We start from the raw sequence: 17156 nt of genomic DNA on the forward strand, positions 1-17156 counted from the left end.
ACGTCTCGAAAGAGAATACCAAATCGAGCGATCGGAAAAAAAGATTCCATATATTTCTTTACATATGACACTCACAAACACACAGTATGCGTACTTGTATTATTTATCAACCATGAAATTACCTGGGCCTGATCATATATATATATATATATATATATATGTATATATATATATATATATATATATATACCTCTATATATATATATATATATATATATATATATATATATATATATCACTATTTTGGTCGGCGTCCCAGAGAAAATTCCTCAATATCACAAAAATACAAACCACAAAGACCTCATTCTTCTAAAGGAACACACCCCTCTGCTTCTTAATGTATTGACAGATGATAATAATAATAAAAATAACAATGACCAGCATAAAAAAACTCTTGTAATAATACTTTTATCTTGGACATGAAACCTGAAATCGTGAAACCCAAAATGACGAAAAAAACAGTTCCGACCACTCAAAAAAAAAAAAAAATAATAATTTTCTATACGTTTTAAGCCTATAACACCGACCCACAGACTGACGTGACCTTTCCCACTTTCCAGGTATTTACACTAACAACCGTAGGCCTACCTGTGTAAAAGGCTCAAGGAAATGAATAGGAGGCAGACACCCATGACATGACGACCCAAGAAACATGAAATGTGTGAATTAGTAAATAATGACTTAGGTCGCCCACAAGTAACTGACTGCTTCGACACTGGATGCGTTATAGCCTTGGAAGGTTATTTTCTCATTTGAGGCTACCTGTATGTTTGTTTGCAAGCTGCTCGACATATCTCATTTTTCTTGAAACTTTCAATGAAATTCTGTTGAGAGGACAAAGAGCGACGTTTCTTACCGATACTGTAATAGCTTTTGTTTCGAAGGGAGCAATATGGTTTCTTCTACGTTAAGAAAAAATCAGCCCTGGGCTTCTGGATGTTACCAGGGCATTAAAGAAAATATTATGAAGCTTGCTGACAGGAATACGCCGTAAGCGGCCTTCTTTTTATCAGCCATGTCTAGTTTACCATTAAATTAAATAAGTCCTTACAAATATCTTGTCCAAGCAGGTCTAATTATATACACAGATACATATATATATATATATATATATATATATATATATATATATATATATATATATATATATATATATATATATATATAGACAGTACAACATAAATAGAGGAATGCATAAACATAAATGTATTTAGAAATGAAGAGGAAAATAAATATCCAGAGAGGGTAAAAGCTTGAAAAAAAAAAATAGCGCACGAATATGATTATATTATTAGACTGCTTAAACATTAATCTCATTACCTTTTGAAATACGAGATTTTCCCTTCGCATTTAATTCATTATTCACTAAGAATGATTAGATTTCGTGACGTAGAGAGCCAACGTATTACTGAATAAAATGAAGTTCCTAATAAGTTATTCAAAAGCCACATATTTACCTTCATTATCTGAAAAAATGACATAACTTGAGAAAACAAATGATCATACCATCTATATTAGCTTTCCTATAGGTTGGGGGTGAGGGGAGGGGGAGGGCATTATTCTCCGAAGACAAACACGATGATTAGATTTTCATATTAAATGCTTCGGGAAAGATGGGAGATAGGGAACGGCCTGACTGAGCGGGATTTTTTTTTTTCACATACTATGACCATGAATGAAATTTAATTAAGGAGTTTGGGACCAATACACCTCATGTCGAGGTTACTTAGAAGCCATTCCATGAGGGAGAAAGCAGGAAACAAAACACACTCTGGGCAAACATCACTGAACCAAGGTATCATGCACTGGACAATTTTAGGTGGGTTTAAGGGACCATAATTTGATTAAATGTATAAGCGAGTCAAACACCATACTTTGAATAAACTCAACATAACGTACCGGTTTTTTTAACAAGAAAAAAATGAATATATTTCAGGATTGATCTGAAGCATTTTCATTGGCTCAACCTTTTCTCTTGGGTAAATCTTAATTCGGCGATAAACATCCCTTATACAGTTGCGTGGTTCTGATCACATATTTACATTAGGCAAACTTACAATGAAATCTTTTTGGTTCCAAGAAATGTTACATAAAGAAAGAAAGAGTCTGTATGCCATCAGACTGCAATATTATGAATAAAATCATGTGATTCCTCTCGTATTCCCATTGGAGCAGCCTGAACTGAAATCATATTCCTCCAAAAGTTTCTACGATTCCTCACCAATTTCGGCCACTCTCTCTTAGCCAAGTACATTGGAAGAGAAACATGTTCTCTCTCTCTCTCTCTCTCTCTCTCTCTCTCTCTCTCTCTCTCTCTCTCTCTCTCTCTCTTTCAGCTTCTTCGTTTCTTTATCTACCTCAGCCAGTCTTTTTCTTCAGAACAATTTCTTAACCAAGGAAACCGAGAGGAGACATTTCTCTCTCTCTCTCTCTCTCTCTCTCTCTCTCTCTCTCTCTCTCTCTCTCTCTCTCTCTCTCTCTCTCTCTCTCTCTCTCTCAGCTTCTTCGTTTCTTTATCTATTTCAGCCAGTCTTTTTCTTCAGAACGATTTCTTAGCCAAGGAAACCAGAGAAGAAACATTCTCTCTCTCTCTCTCTCTCTCTCTCTCTCTCTCAGCTTCTTCGTTTCTTTATCTACTTCAGCCAGTCTTTTTCTTCAGAACAATTTCTTAGCCAAGGAAACCAGAGAAGAAACATTTTCTCTCCCTCTCTCTCTCTCTCTCTCTCTCTCTCTCTCTCTCTCTCTCTCTCTCTCTCTCTCTGTGCCTACAAATGTCGCCATGTACTACAAAAGGAAGTCCCTCAAACCCGACTCATTTAGACGATGAATCGACAACTTTCCCAGCGCACGCCATCGAGGAGGAACCAACATGACATTTCCAAATCTAAGCTTTCCACTGAGGGGGGAAAAAGTCCAAGACTTTAACAAGTGACTGTTTGCAGTCGTAACTCAAGAAATTAATCTTCTATGACAAGAGGAAGAACATTTATAATAATTTGCTCAGTGAATATATCAGTGAGGAGAAACATATGACATGTGACGTCAGACATTGCTGTAATGTCATTTTATTTACTCTCATTTATTTATTTATTTACGCACACACACACATACATACATACATACATACACACACACATACACACACATACATATATATACATGCAATTAGTATATATATATATATATATATATATATATATATATATATATATATATATATATATATATATACTCATATATATGTATATTACTCAAATCTAACCCTCTCTTCATATACACAGGTATTATAACATCAAGTGACCCGGAAGTTCAATTTAATACTAGGTAATCGAGAGAGAGAGAGAGAGAGAGAGAGAGAGAGAAGACAATTATTGCCTTTTCTGCAACATTCACTCCAAATGTCAGGAAAAAAAATCTGTCACCAAACTTAAATATAATATATATGTATATATATATCTATATATATATATATATATATATATATATATATATATATATATATATATATATATATATATATATATATATATTTACATGTACTCATCTATAGTGGAGAAAGAGAGAAGAAGCTAAAAGTATTCCATCACATCGGGAGAGCCTCGACAAGGTAATCCTCGTCCCACAGGGATATTCATAAGATATTCACGAAATTATATATCTCTCTCTCTCTCTCTCTCTCTCTAGTTCTTTATCATGCTAAGCAAAAAAGCAGAGGATCGACATTCAAGTTATTCAATGAATCGGTCCAGTATCAATTCAGCAAAACAGACGGCCTGCATTAAAGGTCCAGAGTGTCACAGCGCGTAATGCCAATCATGACGATCAATAACCGTGAAGCCGAAGGTAAGAACAGAGCACAACCACATGATTGCAATCTGCAAGGTCATCATCACTACACAAGGGAAGACGGAGAGAACAGGACGTTTCCTATTTGCAGGATGATACGGCTCTTCCTAGAAATGTCAAAAAACGATGACGGAACCCTTGGATCGACAGTAAACAGGTCTTTTAACTCTGTGTCTGCGTGTGTGTGTGTGTGTGTGTGTGTGTGTGTGTGTGTGTGTGTGTGTGTGTGTGTGTGTGTGTTTGCACATAAGCATAAGCAACATATATCCTCTCTCTCCACCTGCTTGCACCCAAGCATATGCAACATATACCATCTATCTCTTTCTCTCTCTCTGTGTTTGCACACAAGCATAAGCAACATATACCCCTCTCTCTCTCTCTCTCTCTCTCTCTCTCTCTCTCTCTCTCTCTATATATATATATATATATATATATATATATATATATATATATATATATATATATATATATATATATATATATATATATATATATATATATATATATATATATATAAATAATTTAAGTTCTCTTTATGAGTGATGAAACTGCATCTCAGTCTAAGTATAAATTGGTTCAATAATGCAATAATTAAACTAATATTTCATAAATAAAACAAAACAATTCTTGTTGCCTTCTTGTCCTAAGTTATCCTAATAACATTTCCAAACACCTACCAAGAATCCTCATCAGTAGCACGGCAACACCCTCATACATGTCATTCACCTCAATCTGCCGCGCGTTCTCACGCTTCCTGCGTTTGAAATCCCTTCGTTCTAGAAACTGGATCGTCCAGGCACCCCTGCAATTGCAATGCCCCAACCATCCTTTCTCCCAAACTTGCAGAATTACAAGATCAATATAAATAACGTGCGAAACGGTTACTGAATAGAAAATAGAATTTAGGCCAAAGGCCAAGCGCTGGGACCTATATATGAGGGCATTCAGCGCTGAAACGGAAACGGGCAGTAAAAAGTATGAAAGGTGTAACAGGAGGGAAGCCTCGCAGTTGCACTATGAATCAATAGTTAGGAGAGGGTGGAAAGTAGGATGGAAGAATGAGAATATGAACGGAGGTCCAGTATAAGGAATGAGAGGGGTTGCAGCTAGGGGCCGAAGGAACGCTGCAAAGAACCTCAAGTAATGCCTACAGTGCAAGGTATGGGGTCCACTGACAGCACTAACCCCCTACGGGTTTGAAACTGTCATGAAACCAGGAAAAGCATTACACAGTATGGTCATGTCCAGACAAGGACTGAAACGTTTCCATACTGAATAATAATTGTCTTGAATGTTTCAAACATAAATAAAGGGACAATCTATATCAATAACAGCGTTTCACATTTTAATCAATAACAAATTCTCTCCTTTTAACTACTGATTCTTGAATTATGGTTTTGCTCGTAATACCTGCACATAACCAAATACCACATATGTCTCCAGTTTTCACTTTTCTTTCCCAAACGAGCTCTATTTCGTAAGAGATTAAACAATACTGTCAGCTCATTGCACAACGCTCTTCCGCTCCTTTCCTACCGAAGCTTAATGGGAAAAAGAATAGGGCTCGATAAAGATGTGATAGTGACTTTAAATGTACATTTATTAAAGAAAAAACTGAAGGAGCTATGAGTTTTTTCATTAAATGTAATATAAAAAAAATTAATAAATACAAGGGTCTATTCTTCACATCAGAGTTTCACGATATTATAAAAAATAAAAAACTACGCGCACCGAACACAGTGTTAAAAGGTTTGATTTATGAATGTTGGTCTCATATTCATAAATTAAACTTTAAACATGGTATTCGGCGCTCGAATTTTTTTTTTAAATCGTAAAACTCAGTTCTGAAAAATAGAACCTCAGTATTTATTATTTTATAAAAAAAAAAAACTTTGAACACCGAACATCGTGTTAAAAGGTAATCGCTAAAGCACATAGGAATAAATCTGTATAAATCTTTAAATTTAAAAAAAAAATTCAAAAACTGGTAAACGAAACCTGAAAGACAGATAGATAGATAGATAGATAGATAGATAGACAGACAGACTGATAGATAGACAGACTTCATCAACCGTCCCTCCCACCGAGTCGAACGTCCCTCTGGGGAAAATCATATCCGGTATCCAGGATTTTTCCTTCCTCCAGATCCCTCTCCCACTCAGCATCTCCCAATCTTTTTTTCCTCACCCCAACACTCTCCCCACCCAACACCCAACTACACTTTTCTTTACCGCTGTGCCTCGTAGTCTGATGACCCCTGACCCCACCGTCAGCTGTGACCTCAATCCCAGATTGGCCCTTTCCTTCCCAAAATGCTCGAATCCCTCGAAAGTTAAGCCACTTCCGGCTGTAATCCTTACTTCACCCACGTTGTTGACATTTCGTGTTGTCCTATCTATCTATTTATCTATTATTCTGTTATTCTTATCTGTAAGTGTGCGGATACACTGCATGACTGCGAGACAATTTTTTCCATTGTTTTTGCCATATTTCATTTCCATCTATTCAATATGTGCTCATGTGTGAATGTATGGATGTGTGTGTATGTGTATATATATATATATATATATATATATATATATATATATATATATATATATATATATATATATATATATATATATATATATATATATATATATAATGTATGTATATATATATATATATATATATATATATATATATATATATAATGTATGTATGTGTGTATATATATATATATAATGTATGTATGTGTATATATATATATATATATAAAACATATGCGTATATATGAGTGTGTTATGGACCGCCGATCAACTGTCGCCTGGCGCAAAAATAAAATGCACAATATGAGGAACATACAGAAAACGACTGCATGCGCGTAAAGACATTAGGCTATACGTAAACAGCCAGCAGCGTAACACTAGCAGCCAAAATGCAATCTTTCATGCTAATGCGAAGACACGTTAACGATATTTTCCCTCATTAAAAAAAGTAGGCCGCTACCGCCTCTACCTACATAGTAACACGGTTCATAAAACTTTCTACCATAAAAAAAATACGGTTGGAGGAGGAGGAGGAGGAGGAGGAGGAGGAAAGCTGTGAGAGAAAAGAAGATATATAGTGTTACTATTAGTGGTACATTCAGCTACCAAAGGCCCTTCTCCCAAACCTTACCAACCAAGAACTACCACGAACAATGATCACAATTGCTTATCTTCGATTTTGAATTTTGATAACAAATTTAAACTAAAATGCTTCAATGTATGAAGTGAATTCCGTGAAAATTTTATTTTAAAAAATGCAAATTTTTAATAAACTGCACAAGCAATTATAGCCATTGTTTATCTTCGTTTCTGAATTATGATAACAAAATTAAACTTAAAAATGCTTCAATATACGAAGTGAATTCCGTGAATATTTTTTAAAGGGTGTAAAACGTTTATAAATCGCACGAACAATGGCACTCCGTAGAAAAGTCATGAACTCCCATCCATAACGCCACACAGCAAACACTGCCACTTCAAAAGAACACAGCGGAGTATGGCAGAGGGGCTATTTACATCTTCAAAGGAACACGGCCTACCCAGGCGAGATGGTGTGGGACCAGAGGAGGGGGGGAGGAGAGGGGGGAGGCAGAATGTGTACAGACCTCCGTCAGGAGGAAAACCTGAGCCAAGATGAAGTAGACTAGATGGTGTGATTCAGCCAAAACATAAATAGATGGAGAGGAAAAAATACTGCCAGTTGACGGTTGGCGATAAAAACTGATTTATATTTTGCAAAGCTTTTTTCAGCTGACGTGGGTTTCAATTAGTGAAATATGGCGTGAATTACTATATGACATAGGACTGTTATTTCTGTTTGAAAGAGCAAAATATACACACTAACACGAACACACACACACACACACACGATGTACCTCGTGGCCTAACCAAATTATCGCAGTCAACAAGATGATCAAGTTTATAAAAAATTAAATTCCTGGTTGTACCGGAGGCAAAATAGCAAAATTATATATTTTGCTTTTGTAAAATGAAACGCTTCGCATCGGTTCGATATTTAAACTATACCTTTAATGAATGTAAAGCTTCTTTCCATTTACGCTACATTTAAAGCTTCATTTTCCCTAAAATTTAAACCATTAATAGGAAATGCAACATTTTTATACGCATATTTTTACAAAATATAAAGCTGTTTTTATGCACACTAATGGTGCTTACTGAGAGAAATTTAAAGGGTCTTTTAAGGGAACAAGCAAGGTTCATGTAATATCAAAAGTAGCAACATTAACTCACTGAAAAGATAACAATTTTATGCCAAAAATGTCAAGCTTTACCATCAAACGCAGCAAAGACTCTTTACCTAAAATATCAGGCCTCATGTGAAACAAAAATAGTTTGGTTTAAAATGACAAATGATATAAAAAATGACAGATTTTTTTTAAGAAAAACGTCAAACGTTTTTATACTGTTTTCCTGAGGGTTTAGTAACCTCATAATATGTAATGATGGTGATGACACCTGGGATCCGGGCGGCCGGACGTTACACAATATGACTAAGCCAATGAATCATGCATCCTCAGTTTTAAGCAAACAATGTAATCTCTCTCTCTCTCTCTCCCTCCAAAGAAAGAAAGTTCAAACAGATACAAGCCATCATCACAACTACAACAAACCCCAGCCCAACCTCACGACACCCCACCTAACCCACTCCAACCAACCACCTCTCCCTCTCTCTCCGTCAGGTAATCCGTTCCAAACAACTGGTATCCACAAACCAACATTTTTAAATCAAGCATCCTTCCAGTTGTGTGTGTGTGTGTGTGTGTGTGTGTGTGTGTGTGTGTGTGTGTGTGTGTGTGCGTGCGTGCAGGACTCTCCCGTCAGCATCCTACAGACTAGCCCTCACCAAGGGAGTGGTCCGGTAACGAACCAGGACTTCCTAGATATGGCGCCGTCACCTCGGATGAGGGTCATGTGTTAACCAAAAACTGACCTCTCAATGCATGAGAACCCTCTGGCCCCAACCACTCATTATCCTTGCAACCGACAGTTTATACTTTAATAAAGGTGACCCCATCGATATCACTTCCTTAAAGTAGAACGAACGTATAAAAGGAAATCATCTAAAATGGGATGGAAGGTTCAAGACAGTAAAGATCGCTTTTTAGAGAGAGAAAAACCAGGTGGGTCCCAAGTACTTTTTGAACTTATTTTCAAGCAGCAACGATACTTTGTAAACATATTCAATGATCTGTAATTGTCTCTTGGCCGTGTTGCCGTTGGGAGAGCGAGAATTAAAAAACAAATACAACCCTTAATATTAAAACATACCTGATGAAAACGGGTTCTCAAGTTTTGCTTATGATAACGATGGAAAATTCGGCATCTTTAATCCAAAACATGCACATCATGATACCAATAACCAACTTTGCCTTCAGCAATAGGGTTCTACCGAATGCCAATAAAAATAACATATTTTTTACAATTACAGTGCCAACATCCTTGCCACCTAAAGGAGGCGTCATTCGTGACAAGCTGACTGACGTATCTCGTTACTTTCGGGAAGGCAAAATCTCACTGATGTATATATTGGGTTATGCGTTACCCCCTCACATCCTACAGATTTTAGGATTTTAAGATAAAACGCAAATTTCCCCACATTTGGGAGTTTGTCATTTCAAACGCGTAATAACAATAACAGTAACAAGCACAGACATTTAAATAGTGTATTTACGCAGCTTCGTTATTTTTTCTTCAATATTGTTCAATCGTTCACTTATCAACATAAATCAATTTCTGAAATTAGTGAAGTTGAATACGAGGGTGCTTGTTTAAGTGTATATACTGAAGAAGTAATAAATGATATATATATACATATATATATACAGTATAAATAAATAATATATGTATGTATATAAATAAAATATATATATACAGAGATAGAGAGAGAGAGAGAGAGAGAGAGAAGAGGAGAAAGAGTATGAAAAATGAAAAATTTTATTGGAGCTAGTGCTTTCGTTTTCACATCGTCAAACTCACAAATTGTGAGTCTGGAGATTTTTCACTTTTCCTTTCGTGGCTATACAGTATATACATTTTAAGGCCATCAGGTGTTAATTCTCGTGGAGATATATATATATATATATATATATATATATATATATATATATATATATATACATATATATATATATATATATATATATACATTTATATATATTATATATATATATATATATATATATATATATATATATATATATATATATATATATACGTGTGTTTCTACGATGTCATCTGTTAATGAAAGACACTAACGACACAGATAATGTAAAAGAAAAAGTACAAACAATCTATTTTTCACCTAGCGGTTAGTTCTTTTCAAAATTAAAGGTAAACTATAAATATAATACATAACAGGAAATGAAAGTACATTATTGAATACTGGCTGCCACAGCGTTAGAGAGATTAAGAACATTTTCAAAATTAAAGTTTACACTATATTTCCATTACAGTTGGAATTCTGAAATCTAAAATAACTTACCAGGTGAAAATTGCTTTCATTAATATACACTACATTAAGTGTGACCCAGTCCACGTTAAATTGAAATGGTCCAGTCCTTTCCAATAAAAGATATAGGGAAAAAGAAAAAAATAAAAAATTCCTAACGCTAATAAATAAAAAGGAAATATGGAAAACATATTCAAGGAAAATAAAAGTGAAATCAAATAACTGATTAAAATATAATAAAAAATTATATTACGAAACAACACAGGTAAGAATGAGCATACCAGGAAGTCTAAAACATAAATGAAATCAAAACTATTATAAGGAGAAAATATAACAAATCTGAGGTAAACACACATAATAAATGCAAAAAATTCACTAAATATGCCAGCACCAAAAGAAGAAGAAGAAGAAGAAGAAGAAGAAGAAGAAGAAGGAGAGAGAGAGAGAGAGAGAGAGAGAGAGAGAGAACGCAGGTAATAGACGAAAGGAGTGAAGACAAAACGGCAAAGATCCTTACCTTAACATTGAACTTGATGCCATGACTGAAGGCTTCCTCGGGATGGAGGGGAATCCTGGAGTCGTAGTCATCGTTCGTGACCAAGTTGTATTGTTTCTTGCTCGGCATCCGCATTTTAGCGCGCATTGAGAACCACCACTAAAATCAGCAGAGATACAATTCCAGAGGAGATTCTGATCCCGGTAGGTTTGAAGAGAGAGAAAGGGCCGACTTTCTAGCAGTCGCTTCTCGCGCTTAAACGGACTGCTTCCACGAGCGAAGAAGAAGCACGCACAGACTCGCTAGGCAAACCCCTTGACGGCTACAAACCCAAAGGCACGCACGCACACACTCACGCACACGCACACAAGGAAAGGAAAAAGAAAGAGCTCGGCTTGTCGACTTTCTACCTCACGGAGACATCAAGACGAATGAATGATCAGGTGCGGTCACCGACAAAACAAAAGAAAAAAAGAAAAAAAAGAAGAGAAAACACCACTTTTCTTATCTAATCCCCATTGGTGTGTGCGTGTGGGTCTTCCTTCGTCGGGGGTCACAAGACTTTCGATTTTCTTCGCTTTTATTTCCGGAAATTAACACCAGCGATGGGTGGCGACCTTCTGTGCGGTCATGTGCTTCTGCGAGAGGTCACGCGATAAGCGGGGTCACCTAGACATTGAGAAATCACTCAGGGTCACTATGATCACACCTTGAAGAGAAAAAGAAGACATTAAGTCACAAATTGCAGCAAATATATTATATAAAATTCTCAAAAATGCGAACGCACTCCAAGTGTCTTTATCCGAGGAGGAATTCAAATGGCTCTCACAGGTTTCGTTCACTTTTTTGTTCGTCCTTTTTGGCAGCTGCGTTCAAATGTTCACAAACACCTAATAACACGACTTTCATGAAGTTCACAGCTCTGCGCACTGACTGTCAAAATTTACTCACCAAGGTTCAATATTCTTTGCACCTGCTGTCATAACGTGTTTTGCCTTATTCAATTTTTTTTCCCAATATTCAAGACACACAACAGAACGACAGACGCTTCAGCAAGCAAGCAAAAATACCTGCCGAAATCAGAAGCAATGTGCTACCTGGAAATCCACTCAGCACTGCGTCAATAAATATGTTAATTTCTTTTTAATCAGTTTATCTCATTCTGGGACATGGAGGCAATGTCACTGTAGTCGCCATGAGTGGTTTAAACACTTCTTGTCACTAATACAAAAGAATTTTTTATATCTAAACAACTCGAAATCAACTAAACTTATGGAAGAAAATAGAAATTAACAATCTGTGTATAAATTACACACACACATACACACACACACACACACACACATATATATATATATATATATATATATATATATATATATATATATATATATATATATATATATATATATATATATATATATATATATATATTATACATATATATATATATATATATATATATATATATATATATATAATGAAGACAGCAAGCACAGCAACAGGTCAAGGAAGTCATATTTATTCAGTTGCAACGTTTCAAAGCCGGCCAGCAGGCCTCATTATCAGGCTACAATGATAATAATAACTAATTAGTACATTAAAATTAGGTGACAAATATTGAAAATATAAAAATTAGTTTAAATATTTCATTCTAATACTTACCACCTAATTTTATTGTACTAATTAGATATTATTACATTTGTAGCTTGATAATGAAACGTTGCAACTGGATAAATATGACTCAATTGACCTGTTGGTGTGCTTCCCCTTTTTTCATTATATTGTTGGGCTCTGAGACACTCCACACTTGCTAAAATATACACACACACATATATATATATATATATATATATATATATATATATATATATATATATATATATATATATATAATATATATATATATATATATCATATATATATATGTTAGTTTCTTCCACATTAGTTGGTTACATATACAGAAAATTTTAATTTTCTTTCTTCCATAAGTTTAGTTGATTATACACATATATACATATATATATACATATAATATAATATATATATATATATATATATATATATATATATATATATATATATATATATAAATGATGCTCGCGTGTCAAATAGAAAAATAATGAAAATGTGGGTTTTAAAACAGAATAGCCTAATCAAAATCACTGCGCACGAATATTTGAGGCAAGTTAAAAATAAAAACGAATTTCAGCTAAAAACGTGAACTGGAATCAAAATTTCACCATTACGAACCAAAACATTTCTTCATCGTCGCCAAAATAAAAATGAAATACAGAAAAAAAAAGATTTATAAAAAAAAAAGACAAGTACGAGGCCCATCTCCTCCTCCCCCACTTATTCATCATCGCCGGTGAAAAGGACAAAACGAAAAAGGAGAAAAAATAAATAAAATAAAAAAAAGGGGAGAGAGCGAGCGGTGAATTCCCACCTGGAACCACGAGTGGGCAGGCTCTACCATGAGCAGCCATTCACACATCCTCTTCCATTCAGCGGACTGAAAGAAACTCGAGGATGCAGTATTCCCAAGATTCCAACTTCTATGATACCAATTACTCTTGGGAATTCCTCGTCGTTAACCGTCGGTTAAATAAACAAGTAAAAAACTGCGCTGAAGTTTCCTCGGCGCAATCGAGTTTTCTGTACAGCGTATAATCAAGGCCGCCTAAATTAGATCTTTCTTTAGGTGGTCTCGGTATAATACCGTATGGGCTGTGGCCCATGAAACTTCAACCACGGCCCGATGTTGGCCTATCCTGTATCGTTGCCAGAAGCACGATTATGGCTAACTTTAACCTTAAATAAACTCAAAATTACTGAGGCTAGAGGGCTGCAATTGGGCAGGTTTGATGATTGGAGGGTGGATGATCAACATGACAATTTGCAGCCCTCTAGCCTCAGTAGTTTTTAAGATCAGAGGGCGGACAGAAAAAGTGCGGACGGACAGACAAAGCCGGCACAATAGTTTCCTTTTACAGAAACCTAAAAGAGAGTCGTCTTCCTTTTTGCCTTCCGGTAACGGTTGGCTTTATAAAATGATTCCTTTTTTTTTTTTTGAACGAAAGTCGTCCCTATGTGCAATGGATCTCGGTTGCATAGCAATTATTTTTTCCTTCAATGACAGATCTATACTTAAGCTTACTTTACTCATCTAGGTCTCCTCCCCATAAAAATAAATAAATCTGGTGAGAAATTATTACTCTAAACTCCTATACCCTTTCATTTTTCACGAAGTGGGTCAATCTACTCCCTTTCCTGGATCACGTACATCACTTTTTTCCTTAAACTTCATTGCCTTTCTCTTACAAGCCTGGAATAGATAAGGCCACTGAATTTTCCGTAAATTTCTAATGAACACCATGTTCTTTGGAAATTTGAATTTCAAGTCAATGGCCCACGTGGACTTGTTCCATATGAATAGGGTTCATCTTCTGAATAATAATAATAATAATAATAATAATAATAATAATAATAATAATAATAATAATAATAATAATAGTAATAATAATAATAATAATGATAATAATACGAATTTTTATACGAGCAAACACAAGACAAACAGAAAAAGGAAGAATAACGTTATGCAAACCATTATGTTACTCCCTATACCCAAGGGAGTAGCCATTCCAAGCCATTTTAAGACCGTTGGATACCATCTACCTACGAGGCTACGAACGCCCTTCGAACTCTACAATAGGCGGGGCTACGCCCTTTGCTGCTAAATACAGACTGGGGAACTTGCTCTCTGCTTTACCGTTTTGGGAATGAAACCCAAGAAAAATATCTGGAACAATTCTAACTGACAGATTACCCCCTAAAGATAGCCAACATTATACGCTTTCTTCACGGTGCTCTTTCTAGTAAGACATAGCTTATTAGAAAAAGATTGATTATTTTATAAACTAGACAACGACACAATCAAAACCGAATACCTACAAGTGATGAAAAATTACATAAAAATCTACCTAATCAAACTTGTAAACTTAAAAAGCCAGTGGTGGTACACCTATCCCTTGGTTCTATTTTAGATTTAGTAAGAATTCCTACTGTTATAATTATGTGACAATGCACGCACAAATAGCTTACTGCTCTCCTGAGAGGGGGAACACTTAGATCAGTGGCCCTCTTTGTAAAAACGCTGTAGGTCAAGTAGGCTAATACAAGCTTGAGTGAACTACCGCTTAGACAGATTCACTCATTCTGACCAACTTTGCAAATGGCGTCCAGGTGTTTCTGAATTACAGAGAAATAACTAACTTCACTGTCAGCACAAAAAATCAGTGACTGGACCCAGATCCAGATCTGTCTGTGTGCATTACGAATGCAGATGGGCGTTTTGTACGATATGATAACAATATATTCCAGAACTTTTTAATGCAAATCACACTAAACAAGGTGTTAAGCTTACTCATGTGTGTTTACCATGATATCCACAATGAACATTTTTCTTTTTCTTCTAATGGCCCAGAGGCGGAAATTCAAGTCAGGGACAATTAACAAATGTTTTCTAAAACGAACACTGATAGATGATTAAAATACGTATACATTTTACTGGTCTATGAAGTCTATGGATATTTCAAATTATTTATCTTTCACATATCATTCCAAAGGTTATATTTCGGTCTGAAAATATAAAAATGATAATCCTAGACCCGAACACTTATATAACCGGAGTACCCGCAAGTACCGCAAACTACTGTAGTTCCCCCGCCAGACCCCATATTTGTAACCCCAGCCCCAAGCACCTATAACCCATGAGACCTAAGGGCAGGCCCTCACAGCTGAGTGCGTCTGTAGCCGCAGCAGCAGCAGCAGCGAGGGAGGACCACACCATCACTGGCCCACCCACCCACCCACAACCCACCAGGCATCTCGCAGCTGCTGGTCTCTTTCCCAACCGTCTCGCAGAGTGATTTTGCTCTCAAGGTGAAAACTAGAGTCACTCAACCCGCCGACTTCCGTTCCGATGTTTCGGAGCAACCCCTCCCCAACCCTCACCTCTCTCTCTCTCTCTCTCTCTCTCTCTCTCTCTCTCTCTCTCTCTCTCACACACACACACACAACATCAAGCTCCTCTTCTTTCAGCCCATCTGGAACAACCTTCAAAACGGTTGTTTGTTATCTCCCTTATAACCCACCTACTCTTATCTTCTTCAACTCCATCTCATAACGATAATCGCCTTTGAATCGCGCTGACCTCTCCCCTTCCCCGCCACCACCACCCCCCCCCGTCTCCATTCTTTTTCAAATCATTATAACAATCCTCAACTGTTCCAATCTGTAACGGATTGCTTAACCGTTCTAAAACATACCCACAATTCTATTATCAACTTCTACCACAATCTCCCACATTCCCCAACCTCCTTGAAATCCCTCTAAAACAACTCACAACCTCTCATTTCTTTGAAACCTCTACAACACCACCTTCACTTCGTCTAATCTCACCGAAACCGCCTCTACAATAGAGGTGGCATGACAAAGCCAAATAAGCGCCCCCACCTCATTACTTGCAAGTTGAAAATGTACGTCTTGTGAAAGTGTCGAAGCGTGATTGCCATGGCAGGGAGAGACAGTCGCTGTTACTCTGTACCTTTTCTTCTGTCTTTCTTTCTGGGTATCAAGAGTACTTCAGCCTTACAGGCAGCCATCTGGACAGGTGACCATCGAAAGTCTTTCTATCCACCTAGCTATGTAACTTGTGTTGCGTAAAAATAACGAACATAGTAAAGTGCAGTTAGTGATGGGCACAATTTTCCTTAAAGACGACAGATATACAATACTCTCTCTCTCTCTCTCTCTCTCTCTCTCTCTCTCTCTCTCTCTCTCTCTCTCTCTCTCTTTCATGTCACGGAAGAGCGACGATCAACTTTCGGCCTCCGTAGCAACTCAAGCAGGTTCTGGGATGTACTGAAGAATCAAGTTTCAAGATACGAGAAGGCGAGGCAACCTAACCTTGCAGTGACTTCTTGTTATTGTGTCACTGTTGTAAAAGCTCGCATTCCCAGTTAGAACTGATGTGATGTCATCACTGGAGGGGAGGTTCATTAAGGAGAGGAAATGTTCGCCGTCCAAGACTTCATAAATCATGTTAATGATCAACAGCGCAGATGTATACTAAAAAAAGGAATTATCTCTATTGTTCTATGAAATAAATGTAAATCATAAATCAAAACTCTCTCAACGAAGCAATTATGACAAGAAAGAGGGGTAACGGGAATTATACTTTACTCATCCTTATTATTAATATCAAACGAGAGTTAAAATGAATAAGTGCCTTACAAAGCAATTAGAAGAGTAA

General features: G+C 36.3%; 1 protein-coding gene across 6 annotated transcripts in view; it reads right to left on the minus strand.

The window, feature by feature from the left end:
• The window catches only part of LOC136855385 (carboxyl-terminal PDZ ligand of neuronal nitric oxide synthase protein-like), a 514751-nt gene that overhangs the window by 453509 nt on the left and 44086 nt on the right, over positions 1 to 17156 (minus strand). For 5 of the 6 annotated variants that reach the window (XM_067132325.1, XM_067132320.1, XM_067132324.1 and 2 more), the window contains exon 2: positions 10862 to 11549. The exons of the other annotated variant lie outside the window; for it this stretch is intronic. In XM_067132325.1, the coding sequence (XP_066988426.1) occupies positions 10862 to 10987 (126 nt within the window). In that variant the 5' untranslated portion in view covers positions 10988 to 11549. The remainder of the gene's footprint in view (positions 1 to 10861; positions 11550 to 17156) is intronic. 6 annotated transcript variants of the gene reach the window in all.

The sequence above is a fragment of the Macrobrachium rosenbergii genome, chromosome 31, assembly GCF_040412425.1.
Source record: "Macrobrachium rosenbergii isolate ZJJX-2024 chromosome 31, ASM4041242v1, whole genome shotgun sequence".
NCBI lineage: Eukaryota > Metazoa > Arthropoda > Malacostraca > Decapoda > Palaemonidae > Macrobrachium > Macrobrachium rosenbergii.